Source organism: Styela clava, chromosome 10, assembly GCF_964204865.1.
Source record: "Styela clava chromosome 10, kaStyClav1.hap1.2, whole genome shotgun sequence".
In the NCBI taxonomy this organism is placed as follows: Eukaryota; Metazoa; Chordata; class Ascidiacea; order Stolidobranchia; family Styelidae; genus Styela; species Styela clava.
The window spans coordinates 19,302,515-19,323,235 of NC_135259.1; the positions used below are offsets into that span (position 1 = coordinate 19,302,515).

Below are 20,721 nucleotides of genomic sequence, written 5' to 3' on the forward strand. Positions count from 1 at the left end.
TGAATTATTTCATCCATACCTATGCTTTGGAAATTCTAAAAACTGACAAATTATTTAGCAGAACACGAAACTGGGTTTATTTATTTCCGAACTTATTGATTCCCGTCTGGTGGACGTACAGGAGATTTTTGGAGTTCTAATTCCAAAGCTCTCAAATTTTACTGTCAATTTACCTATCAAACAAAACTTCAGTTGTGTGTAGGGCTGAGCATTTCGAATCAAATAGTAAATTATTAGAATAGGTTCAGGCAAAAAATTCAAATCGCCGTCATCTTGTTATTTTTTGTCCACCGAAAACCGGGATAAATTTCTCATTTTTTTATAGAAGCCTTATTTTTACAACGCAATTTTGACATATGACTTTTTTTTTCCATGGGAGTTATTGATGTATCATGTTTCCTATTGTGTGTGAACGTTCAGCGAATTGCCTGAGTGATGGATTCTAGTATATTAGGTATCTGGATGTTACACACAATAAAAAAAAATCACATACAATTACATATTTTCAAAATATTTGAGATAAGAATCGAAGAAAAAAAAAACGATTCAATTCTAAAATCATCAGATATTCAAAAATATCCTCGATGCTAGTTTGCTTATCGTACTTTTTATGAACAACTCCAAGTATCCTTGAATCGGTATTTCCTACTTGGATGTTCAAAACACAAATAAAAAATTAAATTCTGCATAAAATAAAGATTATCAGCAGTGACTGCTTGTGCAGGGCCCCGTTCGTAGCGATAACGTTTTATATGAGGAATATAAAATGAAAAAAAAATAAAAATGACAGCCTCCTAAAGTCTACCACCTGTAAGCACTAAGAATTTAAAATTGATTAATCCAATAGATACCGAGACCCCCCTGACAACTGTAAGTGCGAACCCGTGAAATTTCAGCCATTTTATCGCGGTATATTTCGTCAAATTACCTTACAATCCATAACGATAATTAAATTCCATCGGAAATAAATAGCCTTTTCTATTCAATGTCAAATCGAAGGCTTTAACCTTAAAAGAAAATACTTGGAAATATGTTCTAGGAAAATGACGAACTTCAATCAATAGAAATTTTAGAAATCTCCACCACCAATTCCTTAGAATATTCATGGCTAACACTATAAATACTACTGTAATACCAAACAGGATGCCATGAGCGCTTAAAAGCATCCGGAAGAGGGCCACGAGCATAAGAGGCTGAGAACCACTACACTACAAAGAATAATTGTATGGTATAATAACGCGAGATTTATCTGTAATATTTTCAAAATATTGAATTTTCGAAATTTCATCATTCGTCCCTTTGTCTTGCCACCTTCAAAATATAAACTTAATTTCCACGGTCATCAAAGTCTTAAATTGATACGATCTGACGTAGGGTTGAACCGCATAAATTAATTACATGGAGCATAAGGTGTTTTGTTCAGTTCAACTGAATAACAAGTTTGTTTTGTAGACTTTTTATGTAATTACTATTTATTTATCGTGATATTCCCATGGTCCTATCACGAAGGGGCAAAGCTTTTTTAAGGGTCGCATTCAGAAAATCTTTTCGCACAGGCATTGAGAAACGTACTTAGTTTACTATATCATATACTTAATAGGCTATATTAATTATATAGTCACTTTCAGTAAAATATTTTGATTAAAACAGCGGTCCTCAATCCGCGGCCCGTGGCTCCCTAGTTTTTTGTGTATTCATTGCGGCTTGATTTTATTAGAAGACTTATACATTTCTTTAGACATTGATTTTTTTTGTGTAGTGACATACACGAGGTGGGGTTTCAGCTGAATTGAAGTCCCTCGCGAGAAACCTTATGCGCCAAACAATGATTTTGGCTTCAGTACTACTTTCTAAACTTATTCTAACCCAGTAGTTCTCAAACTTTTTGGGCCACGCCCTACCCCTCTTCCCCCTCCCCCCTTTTTAGAAGTTGTAAGGTCTTGCGCCCACCTCAAAAATAACTAGCTACAATAAGCTACAAATGGTGAAAGTAAAGTGAAAGAATTTTTAATCAAAAAACACGTTGAAAATACGTGAATGGAACACAAATAAAGAAATAAATGAAAAGTTTTAAAATGTTAACTTTCAAAACTAGAATTCGGTTCGAAACCGAAGACTTATCGATCGAAGGTTAGGGGATCCCCCAAAACAGGGGTCTTACTCCATAGTGACACCGTGTGTCCCATCACTAATTAATTAATAAGTCGCTAATTATAAGACATAATCCATCCAAAATCAATAGGCTTCTGATCCGAGCTATGATGAATGCACATGCAGAATTTGGAGCAGATTGAACCTCGCTTTCGTGAGATATCGCGTGCATCTAACAGACAAACAAACAAATACCTATCAACATACTTACCGATCTTAAGAACGATAAGTAATAAGACGGGCAAGATCAAATTTAACAATTATTATCATTTTTAATCAGTTTCACGCGCGCCTCACCGTTTGAAAACGTGTCTACAATCTTGAATAAATTCTAACCCAGAACTTATTTCCTTTTCGCTCAAAGAATTTTTTTTTTGAATAGTTGGGCGTTTTTGATTATACAAAAAAGGGGATTGAAACAAGACCAAAGTATTTGTTTTATATCAGAAGCAATTTTTACGGAGATGAACTCAAATTTATTTTTTTATTTCCCACATCAAACAAACAAATACATAAAGCGGTTAAGACGTAAAGATTTATCGAACAACAAAGATTTTATGGGATTAGTTTCACAACGAACATGTTCCTGTACCATTCAATTTAATCGTCCAAACTTTTTACATAATGTTAGAAAATTCCGCAAAAATAACTGAAATTTACATGTAATATAAAATTTTTCGATTTCCTCGACGGCATGTGTCATCCAACTTAATCTCCCTAGCATTTTAGATAACGCTAAGAAAATTTCAGCATGATTAACTTAAATTTTCGTATAACACAAGACTTTCTTCGATTTAATAAAAAGCTTAACTTGTCTAATTAAATAACCTAAATGCCCCAAACAGCCAGGTAAAAGTTACATAGAGATGGTCTAATTTAGTGGTTCCCTTTTTAATATCGTTACCCCTAAATCGAATTACCAAAACTCAATTAACCCTTTCATAAAATTATAATCTCAGTAATAAGATGAATGAAATGGAATCGAAAATGAAGCTTTGGTAATATGTCTCTGATAACTGCGTGACCGACTACATTAGGCGTACGTAACAATACTAATATACTGGATGCAAATGCTAGCTTTTCCGCAGACCAGCAAAAAGAACTGTGATTTCATAACATATTTTTAACACAGTTAACGTATGGATTACCCCCAAAATGTCAAATTACCCTTTTTAGGCTAATTACCCAAAGTTTGGGAACCACTGGTCTAATTTGAATTGCCATTCATCATAAAATGTAACATAATATTTATTTTTTGCTGAGGAAGGGCTATATACCATGCCAGTTCACGTTTTGTTAAGTCAAGTAACACAGTTTAAAACCGGGGGTTGGCAATTATATTCCTGAGTGGGCCAGTCACATATAATAAATTGGTTACTGGCCCGGAAGCTCAAAACTTAACATAAAAAACTATGAATTAAAAACAATTTAACGTTATTTTCATCGATATTTTCAACGGAAATTCGGAATCCTAAAAATTATAGTCGTAATTTTAGCAGACGCAAGTGGGTCAGATGAAACAATTCGGTGGGCTGGATCGGGCCCGCGGGCCATGATTTGCCCACCCCTGATTTAAACTATCTAGGACATAGGTAAAAAGGAAAAATAAAACCGGGCTTTTGAACTCGAAGCAACACCAAAATTCGAATAAACCCCCTTTTTTTATTCCAAATGTGTGAAATTTAATTTTGCTCCTGTATCATTCAATCTAATTGTCAAAACATTTTACATAATGCTACAAAATTCCAGTAAAATTAACTGAAATTAGCATGCAATTCAAAATTTGTCAATTTCATCAAAGAAGTTTACTTGGCTAAATAAATTAAGTTAACTAGATTTTGATTGAGGTAACCTAAATTGGTTTGAGGAGTAGGAAAACGGGCCAGATTATGGTCCTCATTGGAATGCGCGACGCTCCAGAAGTGTGTGTAACAATATGGAGGTAACTGATTCTGTTCGCCTACTTTACATCAAGTTATGTAAGAGGACTGAAACCTATGGGCAGAGGGTATATTTACTTGGATATCACAAACAGTCCCCAAACTCGTAATAGAACTTAAATATAGAAAATCGGAATAAAATTATGGCCTAACCCTAACCTGGTTTCCTCGTACGGACTTTTCCAATCTGTGTTTTGTTAAATTGAATAATACAATTTCAGAAATCTTCAAAAAACAAATAAAAGCTATGTTTTTGGACCTTTTTTAAACCTCAAAATTCGAATTAACTTTACCACATTTACAAAAGTTCGCGTAATTCAATTTTTTTTTCTCGGAATAAATCGACCGCAACATAGATTTTAAATGAATGAATATTAAATAGGATTTGTATAATTGGATAACACCCTCAATATAGATTTAATGATCCAGTGGACGAGAAATAAAACAAATCTGCGTAATGTAAGACGTTCTTTGTGGTCTCTATACTTATATTACAGAGCGGGATTTTGATTTCGGGGATTTCGACAAAAAATATAGCCAAAATCACTTGGCAAACCAAGATCTTCATTTTGGCAAGTCAATAAGACGGCATAATCATATGGAGAACCACAGCCTCTCGTCCGGTTACAAGTCAATGTCGTGTATAGGATTAGTTAGCCAGTTATACGTTTCTGATAAATACATTGGTTCTTAATGGTGTCTATACTTATAATACAAAGTGGGATCGGCCGGGTCTGCATTTCGGCCACCAACCCATGTCGGATATGGAATTATTCACCCAGTTATTAATTTCAGTGTCCATAAATAACGTTTCAAGCCAAGAAAAATTGTTATGTATGATACAGAATTTCTTTTTTACATTTCGAGAAGAGGGGCAGACCACTTTTACAAAAGTTCGCGTAATTTGTATAATTGGATAACACGGTCAATATAGATTCGATAATCTAGTGGACGGGAAGTGAAACAAAAAAGCGAAAGATAAGAAGTTCTTTGTGAACTATATTTTAAAATGCAAAACGGGATTTTCCATTACCGGGAAAGAGTTATATAGGATGGGAAAAAACTCACTAAAACCTGCAAAAATCTTACTATATCTGCATTTAGTGTAAGATTTCAAACTCTTCATAACGGAGAAAGTGTCAGAGGGAGAAAACGCGTTTTAGATTGTCACCAACACAACTTGCAGGCATATCAAACAAGCATTGTGGCATTTTCTGGTTATTTTTATGCTGAAACTACACCAAATGAGATTTTTTGTTTACTCTCCCGCTCCATTATCTGTGACGCGGGTCACATATAATGGAGCGGGGGGCCACATGTGGCCCGCGGGCCTGGGTTTGGATCACCCTGGTGTATACTCTTGCCATCGCATCATTGGCTATACCTCGCGTGGGTTCGAATCCCGTGAGGGATAATTGTATGTGAAAGGATTGCTGGACTTCTTGCTGCCGTAGGGTGGTTCACGTAACCACTAGTCGGTTACGACTACTTCCACCATCAAGTTCATGCATCTGAAACAAATGGGGGCTCCCGAAGTGTGCGAACCAAGATGGCGGACATCGGAATGCAATATGTGTACCAGGTTAGGGTTAGGTCATAATTTTAGGTATAAATACTACGGGAGGCTCTTGGCTAGTCTTCGAACTGATAATAGGACTAAAATAAGGAAAATTGGAAAAAAATTATCGCCTAACACTAACCTGTTACCCATGTTACGTTCCGATGTCCGCCATACTTCGGGAGCACCAACAAATGATTGGCTAACTAATTCCATACCCGACATGGACTGGTAATCGGACAAGAGGCCATGGTTCGCCATATGATCTAATCTAATCAACTTTCCTCTTTCCGGGTATAAATATGTAAATCTTATCATACAGTTCGATTACCTATAATTTACTATATTTCTAACAGTGTATGGTTTCTGAATATTTAAAATCCCATTGCAATATTTATATCAAGCGGGAATATCTAATTCTTCTTCCCGCGACGAAAAAAATCGAAAATCCCTTTCTATATAAACTTGACCGCAGATAGAGATAATATCGCGTTGAATTATTTATACGCTTTGACACCATGCAATGGTTCTCGCCGCGAAATCGTTGAATCTGCAGCATATAAGTAATAGGAGAATTTTGCGGGAATGCCGCAACGTCTAATGAGCATCAAAAATCGATTTGCAGACTTTACAATATCTTATCCCGATATGAAATCTTAGTATAAGATGTTACGGGACACATTCTGTGGCCTACAAGATTTTGAAGTTGTCAATATTGTTTGTGTTTTTCAAAACAATGGTTGGTCAATGCGTTGGTCTGAAATTTCTAATTACTAGGTTTTTAATTTTTTTGTGTGGCCAAACTAGATGTCTGAAGTTGGTTATATGGCCCACTGACAAAAAATGGCGCACTCCTCTTTAAATTCTAGGCCAGTAATTTTCAACTTTTATTCGTTGTTTTCCAATTGGCAAAATTCCAAAAAAATATACCCCCAACCTCAAGTGTGCTGTTATATGACAGTCGTTTCCAGTATGTCGTAAGTAAAATATGAGAACGTGGATAGAAAAATACTGGCTTGATTTAATATACTGCGCAATAGCGGGCGTTGCAATCATACAGTGTTGCAATCTGCTATGTTGCATTACGATCATTCATGGCTACAAAATCAATGTTGAAAATGACTCGTCAGGGACGTAGCCAGATATTTCCAAACGGAGGGGGGGGGGGCAATGAATAATTCTCGGCATTTGCTGGAACAGGGTTTTAGCAAAAATCAACAACAGTTGTTAATAATTGCAAACCAAAATTCAAGGGGCGTAATTTTTTAATTGCCATGGACGCCATTTTACGAGACACGTCACTAAGTAAAATTGACTTTACTTTTATGTAATTGTGATTTCGATTGAGTTGATGGTGCTCCCGTTGTGTGTGTACCAGGTTAGAGTTAGGCCATAATTTTATTCCGATCTTCCTCATTTTAGTTTTATTACGAGTTCGTGACTGTCTGTGATAGCCAAGCAAATATACCCCCTGCCCATGGGTTTCAGTCCCTATACACAACTTGATGTAAGATAAACGAACAAAATTAGTTACCTCCATATTGGTACATGTACTTCTGGAGCGCCGAATTGATATACCAACTAGTAGAATAAATATAGCAATGACCTCATTTGTGACTTTGTATACGTGAGAAGAGGGCATTATGACGTGACAATAAATCAGAATCTTAACCAGGAGCTTATGTATAGCCTGCTATGTTATACCAGATTGCTGACTATAGCCAGCCGCCGAAAATCTATGATATATACTTTGGTGCGTTTTATGACAGTTCTCAACCATTCCTTGCCCCTTGTTGATGAACTCATCTCCTTATTCGAGTCTTTTTAGGTTATTTCAGGTCCGAAACGTCCGGGGGTCGTAATGTCTGGTATGAAACGTCAGTGGGTTGAAATGTCTGGTCCGAAACGTCCACAGGTCAAAATATATGATACGAAACGTCCATGTGTCGAAATGCCTGGTACGAAACGTCCGTGGACCAAAAGTCTGTATACCAATCTAACCTCCCTCGAAAGGATTTATAGTTAAATCTCTGTATACTGTCACATTTTCAGACTTGTTTCAAAACTTTCTGACGGAACCATCGACTTATCCTATATTGTATTTCATTTTACAGAAGTCAACAACATCTTTCTTCAGCAAAATCTCCATCAAGAATGCATACACAATTATACAATGAAGAATGCTTTGAAATTTACAGAAATAGGTGAGAGTGTTTGCTTTGCAAATCTTCGGTTAATTAAACTCGAGCTGACTCAAAGAATCGTATCTAGGCTAAAAATTGGGAGTTGGGGTGGCTTATGTTGATGTTGTTTATCGGAGTCGCAATTGGTGAATATGTATACTTTCCACATGCTGTCGGGTCGGTCACAAATCTCCACCGATTCCATAGCGGTGATCCAATAAATACGATATAAAGCCATATCTACCGAAAAAAAAACAGATTCGTATTTCATTCACCTACGCATGAACCACAAGGAATGACCATTAAAGAAGTTTAAAGCAGGGGGTGCAACCTTTAATACAGACGGGCCGAATACAAATAAATGGGTGAAACGCGGACCGCACATTTATTCAATTTAGGCTTTCTAGTAGTTACAAGTACAAAAATTCTGGTTATTGATCTTATGACATGCGTTGTTCGCCTCCCGCAGGCTTGCCGTTGAAGCAATGCTACGTCCTGGGCATAGATAATGAATTGAACTCAAGATATAGGCTTTTCAACGCAAAGGGATCGGAATTACTCACACATACCAGATTAAATAAATTAAAAACTCGTTACGCAGGTCGCACGTCATTCAAAATTAGCACTTCTCCGCGGGTCGCACAGAGTTTCCTTGTGGGCCGCATTTGGCCCGCGGGCCGGTTAAAGGCATTATGAAATATTTAATACACTGGTTGAGTTAATTCGTATGTTTTTAATATTTGTGCTGTTAATTGGTTACGCAATCATCGAATTTATTGATTCTCTAACATGCGTAACTCCCATTGGTATGATATTGTTATGTTACTATGACACCCATTGTATAAATGTGCATGCAATTTTTCTTCTTGTTGCAGTTTGATAAAAATGTATGTCTGACTTTGGTCAGACGAAACGTTACAGTAAAATATATTTGTGTAGGTGTGCAGCAAGACTCTTATATCCCTTAAGATAGTTATCGTTACTCTTGCTACAGCATCCTTGCATTATACACACAGGAATCCACCGGCACAAAAATATAGAAGACGGATAAGTAGTTAGTCTCCTTGAAACCCAATCGATAGCATAATATTTTCATGCTGCTATTTTTACAGAAATCTCGGACACGACAACTATCGTTCAGAGCGTTCCAATACGTCGAGTGAAACGAGAAATTGACTCAACAGCGCCACCCAAAAAACGATCAAAAAAACAAAAGAATAAAAATAACAAAAGACGCGAAAATAAAAGAAATCGAAACAAAAAGAGAAATCGGAGAAATAGATTCAGAAGACATAAGTTAGATTTGCGGGAGTCTACAACCGCTCAAAACTTTGCTACTACCGTTAATACAAAAAAGTTTTTGCTGCCTGATCTGCGAGAGCCGATGGACCTAAATTTTGTAGAATTTGGAGAAACCCCTCTAGCGGATTTTGATGCGAGAACTGTTCCATCGCCAGAGAGCATCAAAGAACCATCTATATTCCGTGAGGTGGGTTAAATACAAATTTATTTCCATTTATGCATTTCTGTTACATTGGGAGATCCCGATATTTGGCCCGGTCATCAAACCGAACTGGGTATAGGAAACGCTAAGTCATAAATCCTACATAATCCATGATCGATCCGATCTCGTCACCGATATTCATTTAATGAGCGGATGTGTGCCCGACAGCTACATTGGATAACGCTATTGAGTTTGAGTGAAGTTAGAACTTTTGGGCGTCCTTCCCGTTTCATCACAAAAACATCAGTTTTAAACGGATCGGCAGCTGGTCCTTTGGAAACTTGTTCGAATTGAAATCAACAAGAAACATCTTACGACTCTTAATTAAAAATGAGTGCTTCTTTACAAATTTATACTGACAACGCATTGTATCATCTTCGGAACATGCTTACACTAGCGTCGTCCGTTAAAAGTGATAATGTTCAAAAGGATTTCCGTATTCTTCACCACCACAATTTAATCCACCTAACTTCTTGTCGTCTGCGACTTTTGCCACGATCCAACACTATTAACATCATCCAAATAGCTATTTCCGACTCAACCACGTTAGCCACGGCGTCTTAGCGGATTCCCCTTTTTCCCATGATAAATATAGAATTATATATCATACCCGGTTCCATTACATTTGAACCCACGTACATTTGAACCCATGACAATTGCACCTGTATGCTATTGCACCTATGGAATTTTTTTTGTTTCACGGATAGTTAAACCCATACTAACCCTAACCCATGGGTTTTAGCACCCGCATATAGATTGAACCCGTGGATATACGCATGGGTTCAAATGTACATGGGTTCAAATGTACGGTCACCATCATACCCAATTCTAACAGTACTAATCTTACTTCTCTTAATTTAGAATGCAATCTGGGCGGCAACACAGCTTCACACAACGCCAGAATTCATCGCGCCGTCATCAACACCACCAACATGGAATCCTTTTGAAGTCAATATTTTCTGCGCCCCTCCTGAATTACAACAAGAAGCTATCGAGGCTTGTCTGAGTCTTTTCCCAAATGGTAAGTTCGAGCTTATATTCTAGTGGTTTTCAAAGTAGATTAACCGGGGGGCCAAAATTAAAAGCGGAGTGACATTCACGGGTCGGGAGAAGGGAGCGCCGCGAAGAGTCCGGATACCGGTATAAATAAATTGTTATCGAGGACGCAAAAAGGTAAAAACATAAAGTGTTAAACTATTTCACTGAGTTCGGCGGGCCATATTAAATCGTTACGCGGGCCGTAATTGGACCACGGCTTGGGGACTACTGCCATATTCCTTAACGTAATAAATGGTTTTTAGCAAAGCAATCTACAAGTCCATTTCGGGTCTATGGGTACCAGTCGTCACGATGTCATAAAATGTAGAAGACAACCATTACGATGTCATAAAAAAGTGTTCCCATAATTAAATATGTATGTATGTTTATTCGTCTCGTAAAAGAAATATAAAAGAGTTAGTATTTATCAACATAGAAGACGGGATGTATACACAAGATCATACTGACCTAAAACAGATGAAAGTGCGTAAAATATCTTATCTCAAAAAATATTTAGGGACTAATAAAACTAATAGCCTTTTAGCGAAAAAAATATCAGGAAGTAAAATATCAACGAGAACAACAACAACATAACAGTAGAACAGGTCCATTTCCATCAGTAACAGGTCCATTTCGTGGTCTTCGAAATTAATATATATTTCATTTTTGCAGATACAGCTCGAATCAACACCTGTTATCATGACGAACCCTATTCATTTCAAGTGTGGACTGTCCTCAATTTCTTCTATAGCTATCTGATACCATGCAGTGTTATCGGTAAGTAGAAAAGTTGGTACTCCCGTAGTGTGTGTACCAGGTTAGGGTTAGGTTATGATTATTTGCCGATTTTCTTTATTTTAGTTCTATTACGAGTTTGGGGACTGTCTGTTTTGGCCAAGTGAATATCCCCCTGTCCATAGGTTTCAGTGCCTTTATACAACTTGATGTAAAGTAACCTCTGGACAAAACTTAAATATAGTTTATTTTTCTGATATGCGAAATGTAATTTCGGAGATGGATACAGTGTCCCATACTTTACTTAAATTTGCGCATCGTCGATTTTGCTGACAAATGGCCACTAGGTTAGGAATAAGGGTGGATATGAGGCCTTGATTGCTATTGAATTTGAATGGATATTGGTCTGACATATAGACAGCAGGTTCAGAATAAGGGTGGAGATATGGCTTCAATCGCAATGAAATGATTCTACCGTAGAAAGCCATTAGGCCGTCACCGGCTCGTCAAGTTTGAATTCATTCCATTCATTGTATAGGATATAGATCACGAATGTGCGACATTTTTAACGGTGGGCCATATAACCAACTTCATACATCTAGCTGGCTGGGCAAATCAAAATTAAGAGAATGCTGTTATCACTCAGCCTTACAGTAATAAAGGCATCGTGCAAAACGGCGAAAGATTTAACGCATCGACAAGAGCAAAAATTATTATGTATTTTTACCCAGAATTCTATTTGGAATTTTATGCGTGATCGGGAAAATTCGAGTGTTGACAAGGTCAACACTAAATGGGTTGGCGGGCCAGGTTGTGGCCCATGTGTTGCACACCCCTGATCTAGATAATAAAGAAGCCGCGTTGTTATATTTTCATAGCTCAGTCAATATAACCTGGTCAGTTTTCATCTGCGTTCGAATTGGAATGTCTAGTGCAGGTGGTCCACACCCAGGCCGCGGGCCATATATGGCCCGCCGCCTCATTATCTGTGGCCCGGGTCACATTCGGAGAGTAATCCAAAAATCGCATTTCGTGTTGTTTCGTAATAAAATTAATCAGAAAATTTTTTTGACATATTGTTACATCACTAATGTCACTGAATTGACTAGTGTTATGGCTAACTGAGGCAACTAGCGAAGTTGAATGATGTGCTTGGCAGTCCAAATTATTATCTGGCTTTCCATCTTTTTGGTCGGGCCCGCGGAACCCACAACCTTGGTATAATACAGTATATCTGAATGTTTCGCGACTTTTGAAACAATTAAAAAAATCTATTCTTTATTCCCAGTTGTCTGCTACATGGCAATACTTCGGAAACTGTATCAGCCTACTGGGATGATCAGAAGCCAGGAATCCCGAGGAAGAATAAGACGACACGCCATGAGAAAGAAAGTAACTCTGATGGTAGCAATGCTGGTATTAAGTTACATCGTCTGCTTCACACCGTATTATATCTTCGAGTTAATAAAAGTGCCTGGAGTTCCGGTCGCCCACATGTCGGTAAGAACTTGATTTGAAAATTTCAAAGCGCAATGTATTAGGAATATATATATCTGTCGTATAGATAAACTAGTGGTTTCCTTGTGCGTTCACTAAAGAGGGGGGGGGGGACACTCCTCAACCCCCACCTCCTAATTTTGGGTGTGACACGTCACTGACACCACACATTGGTTCCTAACCTAACTATATTTGTATTTGAATATCCAGAAAGAGGTTTATATTTCAGTGCAGATAATCAGTCACATACATAGCACTTTTTTCCGGTGAAAATAGTTTTATCGCTAATGGCAAAATATCTACCACACCCTTAATTTTAAACACATTTAGTTACGACTTCCTTCGCCATCAAGTCACCTCCAAACCGAGATATTTACACCCGCAATGACAAAATGTTCAGGCCCACCGCTCTTACCACTAAAATACCATTGTAGGATAATATATTTTATATCTACTTCACTGCCTTCGTCACTGCCCCTCAGCCACAATAGCGCATGTCTTTTATAGAAGTTCGACGCTATCGTAAACCAATTCGCAGTGATGTGTTACATTGTTAATAATTTTGCTAAAGGAACAATTAAAGTTTTGGCCTAATTAGTAATAACGTGTAAATATTTACAGCAACCTGTTACATAATTGATTTTTTCGAATTAAAAGAAGTTTTTGATCAGTTGAGATCCATCTAAATCTAAAAATTCTTTGCTAATCCAAATTTTGTTTAAATTACCAATTATTCCCTACACCAGGGGTGTGCAACCTTTTTTATTGGCGGGCCAAATACAAGTAACTGGGTGAAGCCGCGGGTCGCACCTTTATTTAGTTTAGGCTTTCTGGTAGTTGCAAGCACAAAAATTGCCTATATTTGCTATTGATCTTACGGCATTATTAGGGGTTCTTGCAATAATAGTAGATTTAAAACGCATAAACTTCTGAAGAAACTGCTATTTAACTTTTTTGTCACACCGACTTCAAACGAATGCAGTGAGAAACACGTTTTGTAATATAAATCGTGTATTTTGCAACAGAATTTTACTAGCTTGTTTTGCTAATATGACTGGTATGGGCTTTGCGACGAAAAAGAATAAATACTCCTTTTGCGGGTACACCATTCGAAATTGGTATTTCCCGCGGGCCGCACAACTTCTTCTTGCGGGCCGCATTTGGCCCGCGGGCCGCAGTTTGCACACCCCTGCCCTACACCATCACCCCATGTAAATTTCCATTTCAGACTTGCAACCACATTTCAAAGATGAACACAACTCTTGCATACGTGAACAGTGCGTTGAATCCTATTCTATACACTTTCCTGAGCGATCAGTTTGGCTCTAAACTAAGGTTGGCTTGGAGAAGAGTGACAAGGAAGACAGCTTATCATTTTGGATCCGTAATGAAGGCGGGAGAAAGAGTAAACAAATTTTTAAAAATTGAAAAATAAAACATTATTAGTCAGAACTAAGTAGGAAAGTCCTGTTTCGCAAGAGAGCTATGCATGACTTACCGTTGATCTTGAAAATAAATATACCAGTTCGTTGGGTATGAACTTGTGGAAATAATCAGTGGAAATCTATTTGATGGCCCATTTTTTAAATCTTCGAGATTTTTGGGTCAAATAATCGAAGCCCAGGTAAATAAAAACATCATAGATACAAAAGTTAATTCCATCGCGAACTGCTGATAACTTGAAAGTGGTCTAATTGGTATACAATAATTTCTTTCGGATTTCCATATGCTTTGTATGAAACATACATAACTAAATAAGCCTTTAATGACTTTTCTTCCAACAATAATAATTTATGAAAACGATCAACTTCGTGACCAACAGCAGCCGAGTTTTGTGTGACTTCTGAATTTGAGATAGAATCATTTAAGCCAACCTTATGAGTAAATTCGAAATGTAGTATTTAACTCGGTTGTATCTTTTTATTTCCAGCGTCACATATTTGTATCCGGCCATAGGAAAAGTTCGTCTTCGAAGCGTAAACCACCCAAGTTATCGCCTCGTGAAGCGACTCTTGCACGTAATGATGGAAATAATTGTAATGGATCTAACAGAGTAGTAGAAGACCAAAGACATTTGATGGAAATTCCAAAGAACGAAAATAATAACGAAGGAACCGGGACAAATGAAGTCGGGTAAGAATGGGTGTTTTCTCGACCTTTGACCCCAGAAAAATTCTCCCTTACCTCACTACTGTGTTTCACCAAAATTAAGACCTAGCCTAAATTTTAAAAATGATTCTAATATAAGCCCTCACATTAAAAATAAGACCAAGTCGAAAAAAAAAGTGAATGGATATAGGTTTTCCTGTTTCGTATATTTGAAATTCTCTAGTTTGTAATTTTGTTTTTGAGAAATGAAAATAAAAGGCATTCCCCCGAAGTAAGCCCCAGTGTTATTTTTTGAACGAAATTTGAAATAAGACCTTGTCATATTTTCGAAAAAACGAGTTAAATTTCTGAAGACTGTTTGCAAATACGTCCGGATATCTTAAATTCAGAATTACAACTAAAATCTGACAAATACCAAGCAAAACCACAAAAACGAGCTAATGATACCTGAAAATCTCGTTTCAAATTCACTTGCAGGTCTCTGAATCACCCCGCAGCAAACTTCTCCCACTTCCATTATTGGCAGAATCTTGCCTCTGCCACACAGAGTAACCAGAAATTTAATGGAGAACACGTTACTTAACAAAAATAGCATCAAACTCTAATCAAAAGAGCATTTTTCAAATGCGATAAACAGGGTTGTTCAAAACGAATCGAATATTCGAATGTATTCGAATATCAAGGTATTCGAATACCTTTTCGGCTGATTTTCGAATAATTCCGAATAGTAGCCACTTTTCGCCGTAAACGTGGTGTTTCGTTTTACGGGAATCTTTAAACGACTTTTTAAATCGGCACTTTGATTGTTTATATTCTGTGCGACCGTACGTCGCATAGTTTTGCGACACATTTGCACGTTTGCGTGGGTGGACATTGCCGACATTCGTGTACGAGGCTTTTAATTTACAAATTCATTTCCATTACGTCGAAAAATTGAGAAAGTATGTTTCTTTTATTTCTATGTGGCCTGCTTTTTATTCGCATGAGTCTTCTCAAGCATGATTTGTGTAACCTTATATTTGGGTCTTAGGGTCTGCCAATCATGATATTTATTCGCAGGCTGGTTATCGTTACTTTAAAGAGAAACACGGCCACCAAGATAAAGTGATTTGTGACCCTTTCGTTTTGCCGATTCAGCAAAACACGACAGGGACAGGAAAACACAGCTGTGAAATAACCCGTGAACGTACAGTGTAGTACTTATCACATTCCAAAATTATTTCAACATTCGGGTTAATAGGTTGTCCAAAATGATTGCCGCTTTACAACTTAAATTTACCGCTCAATTGTTAAATATAGTTAATTCTGTGAGTATGATTCTACCAAACTAACATGATCTGGTTCTAAACATATAAAATTATTAGCGAATTTTTCTACCCGTCTTATTGGATTGGCCTATATGGAAAAACCCCTTTTTTGAGTGCTAAAAATAGACATCGTCCTATTTGCCATGTGGAATCGACAATCTGTGGACATAAAATGTGTAGTAAACTGACCGATATTATTAAATATTGATTCCTATTTTCATATTGATAAAATAATGAAAGTATTAATGCCAAATACAACGGGTATTTGTGGACATGAAATACGTGGTAAACTGCCCAATTATAACTAATTTCGGATTCGTGTTTACAAAATAATAAAACTAATAATTCTAAAATGCAACGGCGATCTGTGGCCTTCAAATGTGTGGTAAACTGCCCGATTTACCAACATTTGAGTTATGATAATAGAATTAAATTAACACGGTAAGGCATTTTAAGTAGTGGTATCGGTCATGGATTCGAATATTTTGCGCAGCACAAAATCATCCTAGTAAAAAGTCCATACTTTTAAATACAAACCAATGGCAACCATTATACAAATTAGTTCCCAAGAGCGGGATAAAATATAAATTCTTTTTCCGACTTGTGACAATTTTTCGTGAGTACGAAAATAAGAATCAAAACTAATTATATTCGGCACAATATCACGGCAATCTGTGGACATAAATTGTGTGGCAAACTCGCGATTAATATTAATTTTTGATTCCTATTTTCGTATTTACAAAATACAACGGCGATCTGTGGACTTACAATGTGTGGTAAACGGTTCCATTATTTTTGAACCCGCGTACATTTGAACCCGTACATCTGAACCCGTAATTTGAACCCAGAACAATTGCACCTGTATACTATTGCACCTATGGACATTTGCACCTACGGACATTTGAACCCATACATTTCCACCCATGGATTTTAGCACCCGCATATAGATTGAACCCGTGGACATTTGAACCCGTGTACGTTTGCACCCGCGTACATTTGAACCCATGTACATTTGCACCCGCGGACATTTGAACCCATGTACATTTGAACCCACGAACATTTGCACCCGCGGACGTTTGAACCCATGTATATTTCCACTCACAGACATTTGAACCCACGTATATTTGAACCCGCGTACATTTGAACCCACGTACATTTGAACCCGTGTATATTTGAACCAACAGACATTTGAACCCGCGTATATTTGAACCAACGTATATTATATTTGAACTCGCGTACATTTGAACCCGCGTACATTTGAACCCACGTACATTTTCACAAAAAATGTTTACCCCAACGGCAATTTCCAGTCGCAAATTATTTTTTCATGTTACAGGCGCAAGCTCAATATTCTAAATTTCAACACTGTTTCACTTTTAGTTAGTTTTGGTGTATATGCATTTACCCGCTTCTACGAAGCAAGCATTTTTGAGTGTCATTGTAGTCCGAGGGATAAACGTCTGTTAACGATATAAACAACATTGTTCTGCCAAGGTCTTTTTTTTTTTGCTGTTCTTTTTACATTGACATTTGTAAATCCTTATCTCATTCGTTAGCCGCGATCTCCAAAACAGACGATGACCTAGAAAGCGGTATTTGTTGAAATACCTGAAACCAGGGCTAATACGGAACAAATATCTCACAGACCAATGAAGTCTTAAATGAGGGTCTTACTAAAACTAGCTTTACAGTAATATTTTTAGTGGTCAACTCCTTTAAATTTGTTCTGAAATTATTGCACCGCACCGAAAACGCCTACTGTGATATCCCGCCCAGCATGAGATTTGGGAGCTCTGTGGCCACTTCATGTTTTCTTGCTAGCATGTTTACAAAATTGTTATATGTATGCATACACGACCACGCTTTACTGTTGAAAATGAGTGTTGTCTCAAATCAGGTTTTGCCATTTTTCCTAAAATCAATCTATAAATTGAATACTATTGTCTGTATATAAATAGATAAACGCACAGATTCTAAGAAAATATGAAATTAAGATAATGAAACTATGCCATTTTTGTAACAACATGTTCATAGCCAAATGCCAGTTTTATTGAAGTATTGTTTCATTAGAATGTCAGAACAAAACTATACATAGAAATCGTAAGTCATGTAAATATGTTGAATATTCGAAAGTGAAGAAGTTTTAAAATCATTATCGTGGCCAAAAATGGTTTTTGCTGTTTACACTATTTAGGGTAAATCGAACATGTTCAGCATATAGGGTCTGTTAAATATGATATTGCAATTTACAACCGACGTCATAGGTTACGGATTACATTTATTTTAATATCTCAATGAAGTTATCACTCACAAATTTGTGTCGAATGGGCGATCAATTTTGAGATAGAGTAGCTATGGACGTTTTACAGAATAGGAATTTATCAATTATGATACAATAGTTAAACAACAAATCAAAATAATGACGATAAACGAAATTATACGATATCACGATCAAAGTCAAAATCAAATAGACTGCATTTAAGTTATTGAGTGGAGATACCTCAGCTTGTCGGTTTCAGTTCCATATGAAAAAACTTTAACTGACAACCTAACAGCAAGTTGTACATACTTTGATCTTTGGTGGGCCGTAACTCCTACATGAGCATTTGCCGCAGTCAGTTTGTGGACCGCAATGTCTTTTCATAGCCCATTCAGCAAACCCCCATATACTCGGATGTTCGCATCGGAACATTCCTTGTAAGGCGTTGTGAAATCCTTCTACAGCGTTTGTTGTTCTTGGGGCCGAAAGCATCATTTCAATCTCTTTGGCATAGTTCCACAATCGAGGGGGAAATCTTGCTTCTCTTGGACGTGAACCCACTTGAGGTCCACGAATGTAGGTAGATTCAAAATATTGCAAAAGTTGATTGCATTCGGGCGAATCTTCGAAGGTATCGCAAAGCAAGGTGAAGACTTCGGCAACCCTGTTAATGGGAACAGAAGCCAGAGCTGCCAAACTTCTAATTTTCAGATTGAAAGAGGGTAAACATTCAAACTTCTCTTTTAATCCGATAGAACAAACTTTTCGAATTATAGCTTGTGACAGGTGAAAATAACATCCTTTAATATCGGCCAGAGGAAATTGTTCATGGAATGCATTGATAGCTGCTATTTCAAAATCAACAATGATTTTGGTGGGATTAGCATTTGGGAAAATGATTTTCAACACTTCCAACATCTGAACGTATGTTTCTTGTCGCTTGTCTTGTAATAGGAAATATACGCATGGTGGATAGGATGCGCCCACCTTACAGTGAATTGTATACAACTGGAAGAAAATATCGGGCACCACATCAAATGTACCGTCGCCAAGATATGTGTCACTATCTAGATGTGCAAGTAGTGATCGAACTCCAATGGCCATTATCCGATGACGATCCTCCGGGCCAGTGTCATGCAAAATGATATCTAAATATTCGCTCGGAATATCAAAGCTTGCACTTGTAGGATTCGTACGTGAACAATTTTTCTGTCGCCTTACTCTGCGTATATTGGCCTCCAGAGTCGACTTGCCTGGCAAACGCATTAGTACATCTGTTGATCTATTATTCAATACTTCACCTAAAATATATCTTGTCGATGTATTTGATGGTGTTGATGCTGCTTCTTTTAATGTTGCACCGATGATCCCAACTTCAGTCTTAATGCTGTCGCCAGAATGACTGTGATATCCTAGTTCTTTTATTACATTTTCACCGATCGTAATAACAGTCGATTTACATTGAAATTTCCTAAACTGACGGCAGCGCCAATGAGTAGCATCTGAAACCCGATCATTTCGCTTACAATATTCGTGGCCTTTGTAAATCAGTAAGTCGTTTCCTCTTGTGGTCTTGGAAAATGTAGGCGCCACGTTTCCAACTTATTTTCGCAAAGGGACTTGTCATCTTCGCAGCTGCAACGTCCTGAAGAAACAGTGTGGAATTGTCTGCGAGGGAAAAAGGGCATTGATGCGAGGAAAAACTTTGCGCGGGATCGAACTAACACATCAATTAAAATCCTTGCTAGCGCTCTTCAAGAGTCGTCGACCGTTCAAAGCACAAATCGTACTCCCCAATTTTGGCTCGCATTCTACAGCGGAACATTTTGTCCATTGAGTCTTATGATATCGACAATTGCGATGACAATGACAGACGGAGTATAATATAAATATATAATATAATTTAAATATATAGAAAATAGTTGTAATAAAGCCTTCGAGTATATAATCGAGAATTCCATGGTGTTTTCGCAACGTATGCATTTGGAGAAAGTGTACCTTCCAATCCTATATACTATAGTATATAGCATGGAAAGATAAGGGTGTATATGTAAAGACGCTAATATCCGTAAATGCAAATGCCCATGGGTGTAGATGTTCATGGGTGCAAATGTCTGTGGGTACAATTGTACGCGGGTGTAAATGTATGTAGGTTCAAATGTACGCGGGTTCAAATGTACGTGGGTTCAAATGTCCGTGGGTGCAATTGTACATGAGTTCAAATGTCCGCGGGTGCAAATGTTCGTGGGTTCAAATGTTCGTGGGTTCAAATGTACATGGGTTCAAATGTCCGCGGGTGCAAATGTACATGGGTTCAAATGTACGCGGGTGCAAACGTACATGGGTTCAAATGTCCGCGGGTGCAAATGTACACGGGTTCAAATGTCCGCGGGTTCAATCTATATGCGGGTGCTAAAATCCATGGGTGGAAATGTATGG

At 37.5% G+C, this 20,721-nt stretch overlaps 1 protein-coding gene across 2 annotated transcripts in view; it reads left to right on the forward strand.

The window, feature by feature from the left end:
* Positions 1 to 20,721, forward strand: part of LOC120338263 (uncharacterized) — a 48,044-nt gene that overhangs the window by 23,984 nt on the left and 3,339 nt on the right. For both annotated transcript variants that reach the window (XM_039406228.2, XM_039406229.2), the window contains exons 6-12: positions 7,764 to 7,853; positions 8,945 to 9,321; positions 10,198 to 10,357; positions 11,047 to 11,151; positions 12,398 to 12,609; positions 13,835 to 14,011; positions 14,537 to 14,739. In XM_039406228.2, the coding sequence (XP_039262162.2) occupies positions 7,764 to 7,853; positions 8,945 to 9,321; positions 10,198 to 10,357; positions 11,047 to 11,151; positions 12,398 to 12,609; positions 13,835 to 14,011; positions 14,537 to 14,739 (1,324 nt within the window). The remainder of the gene's footprint in view (positions 1 to 7,763; positions 7,854 to 8,944; positions 9,322 to 10,197; positions 10,358 to 11,046; positions 11,152 to 12,397; positions 12,610 to 13,834; positions 14,012 to 14,536; positions 14,740 to 20,721) is intronic.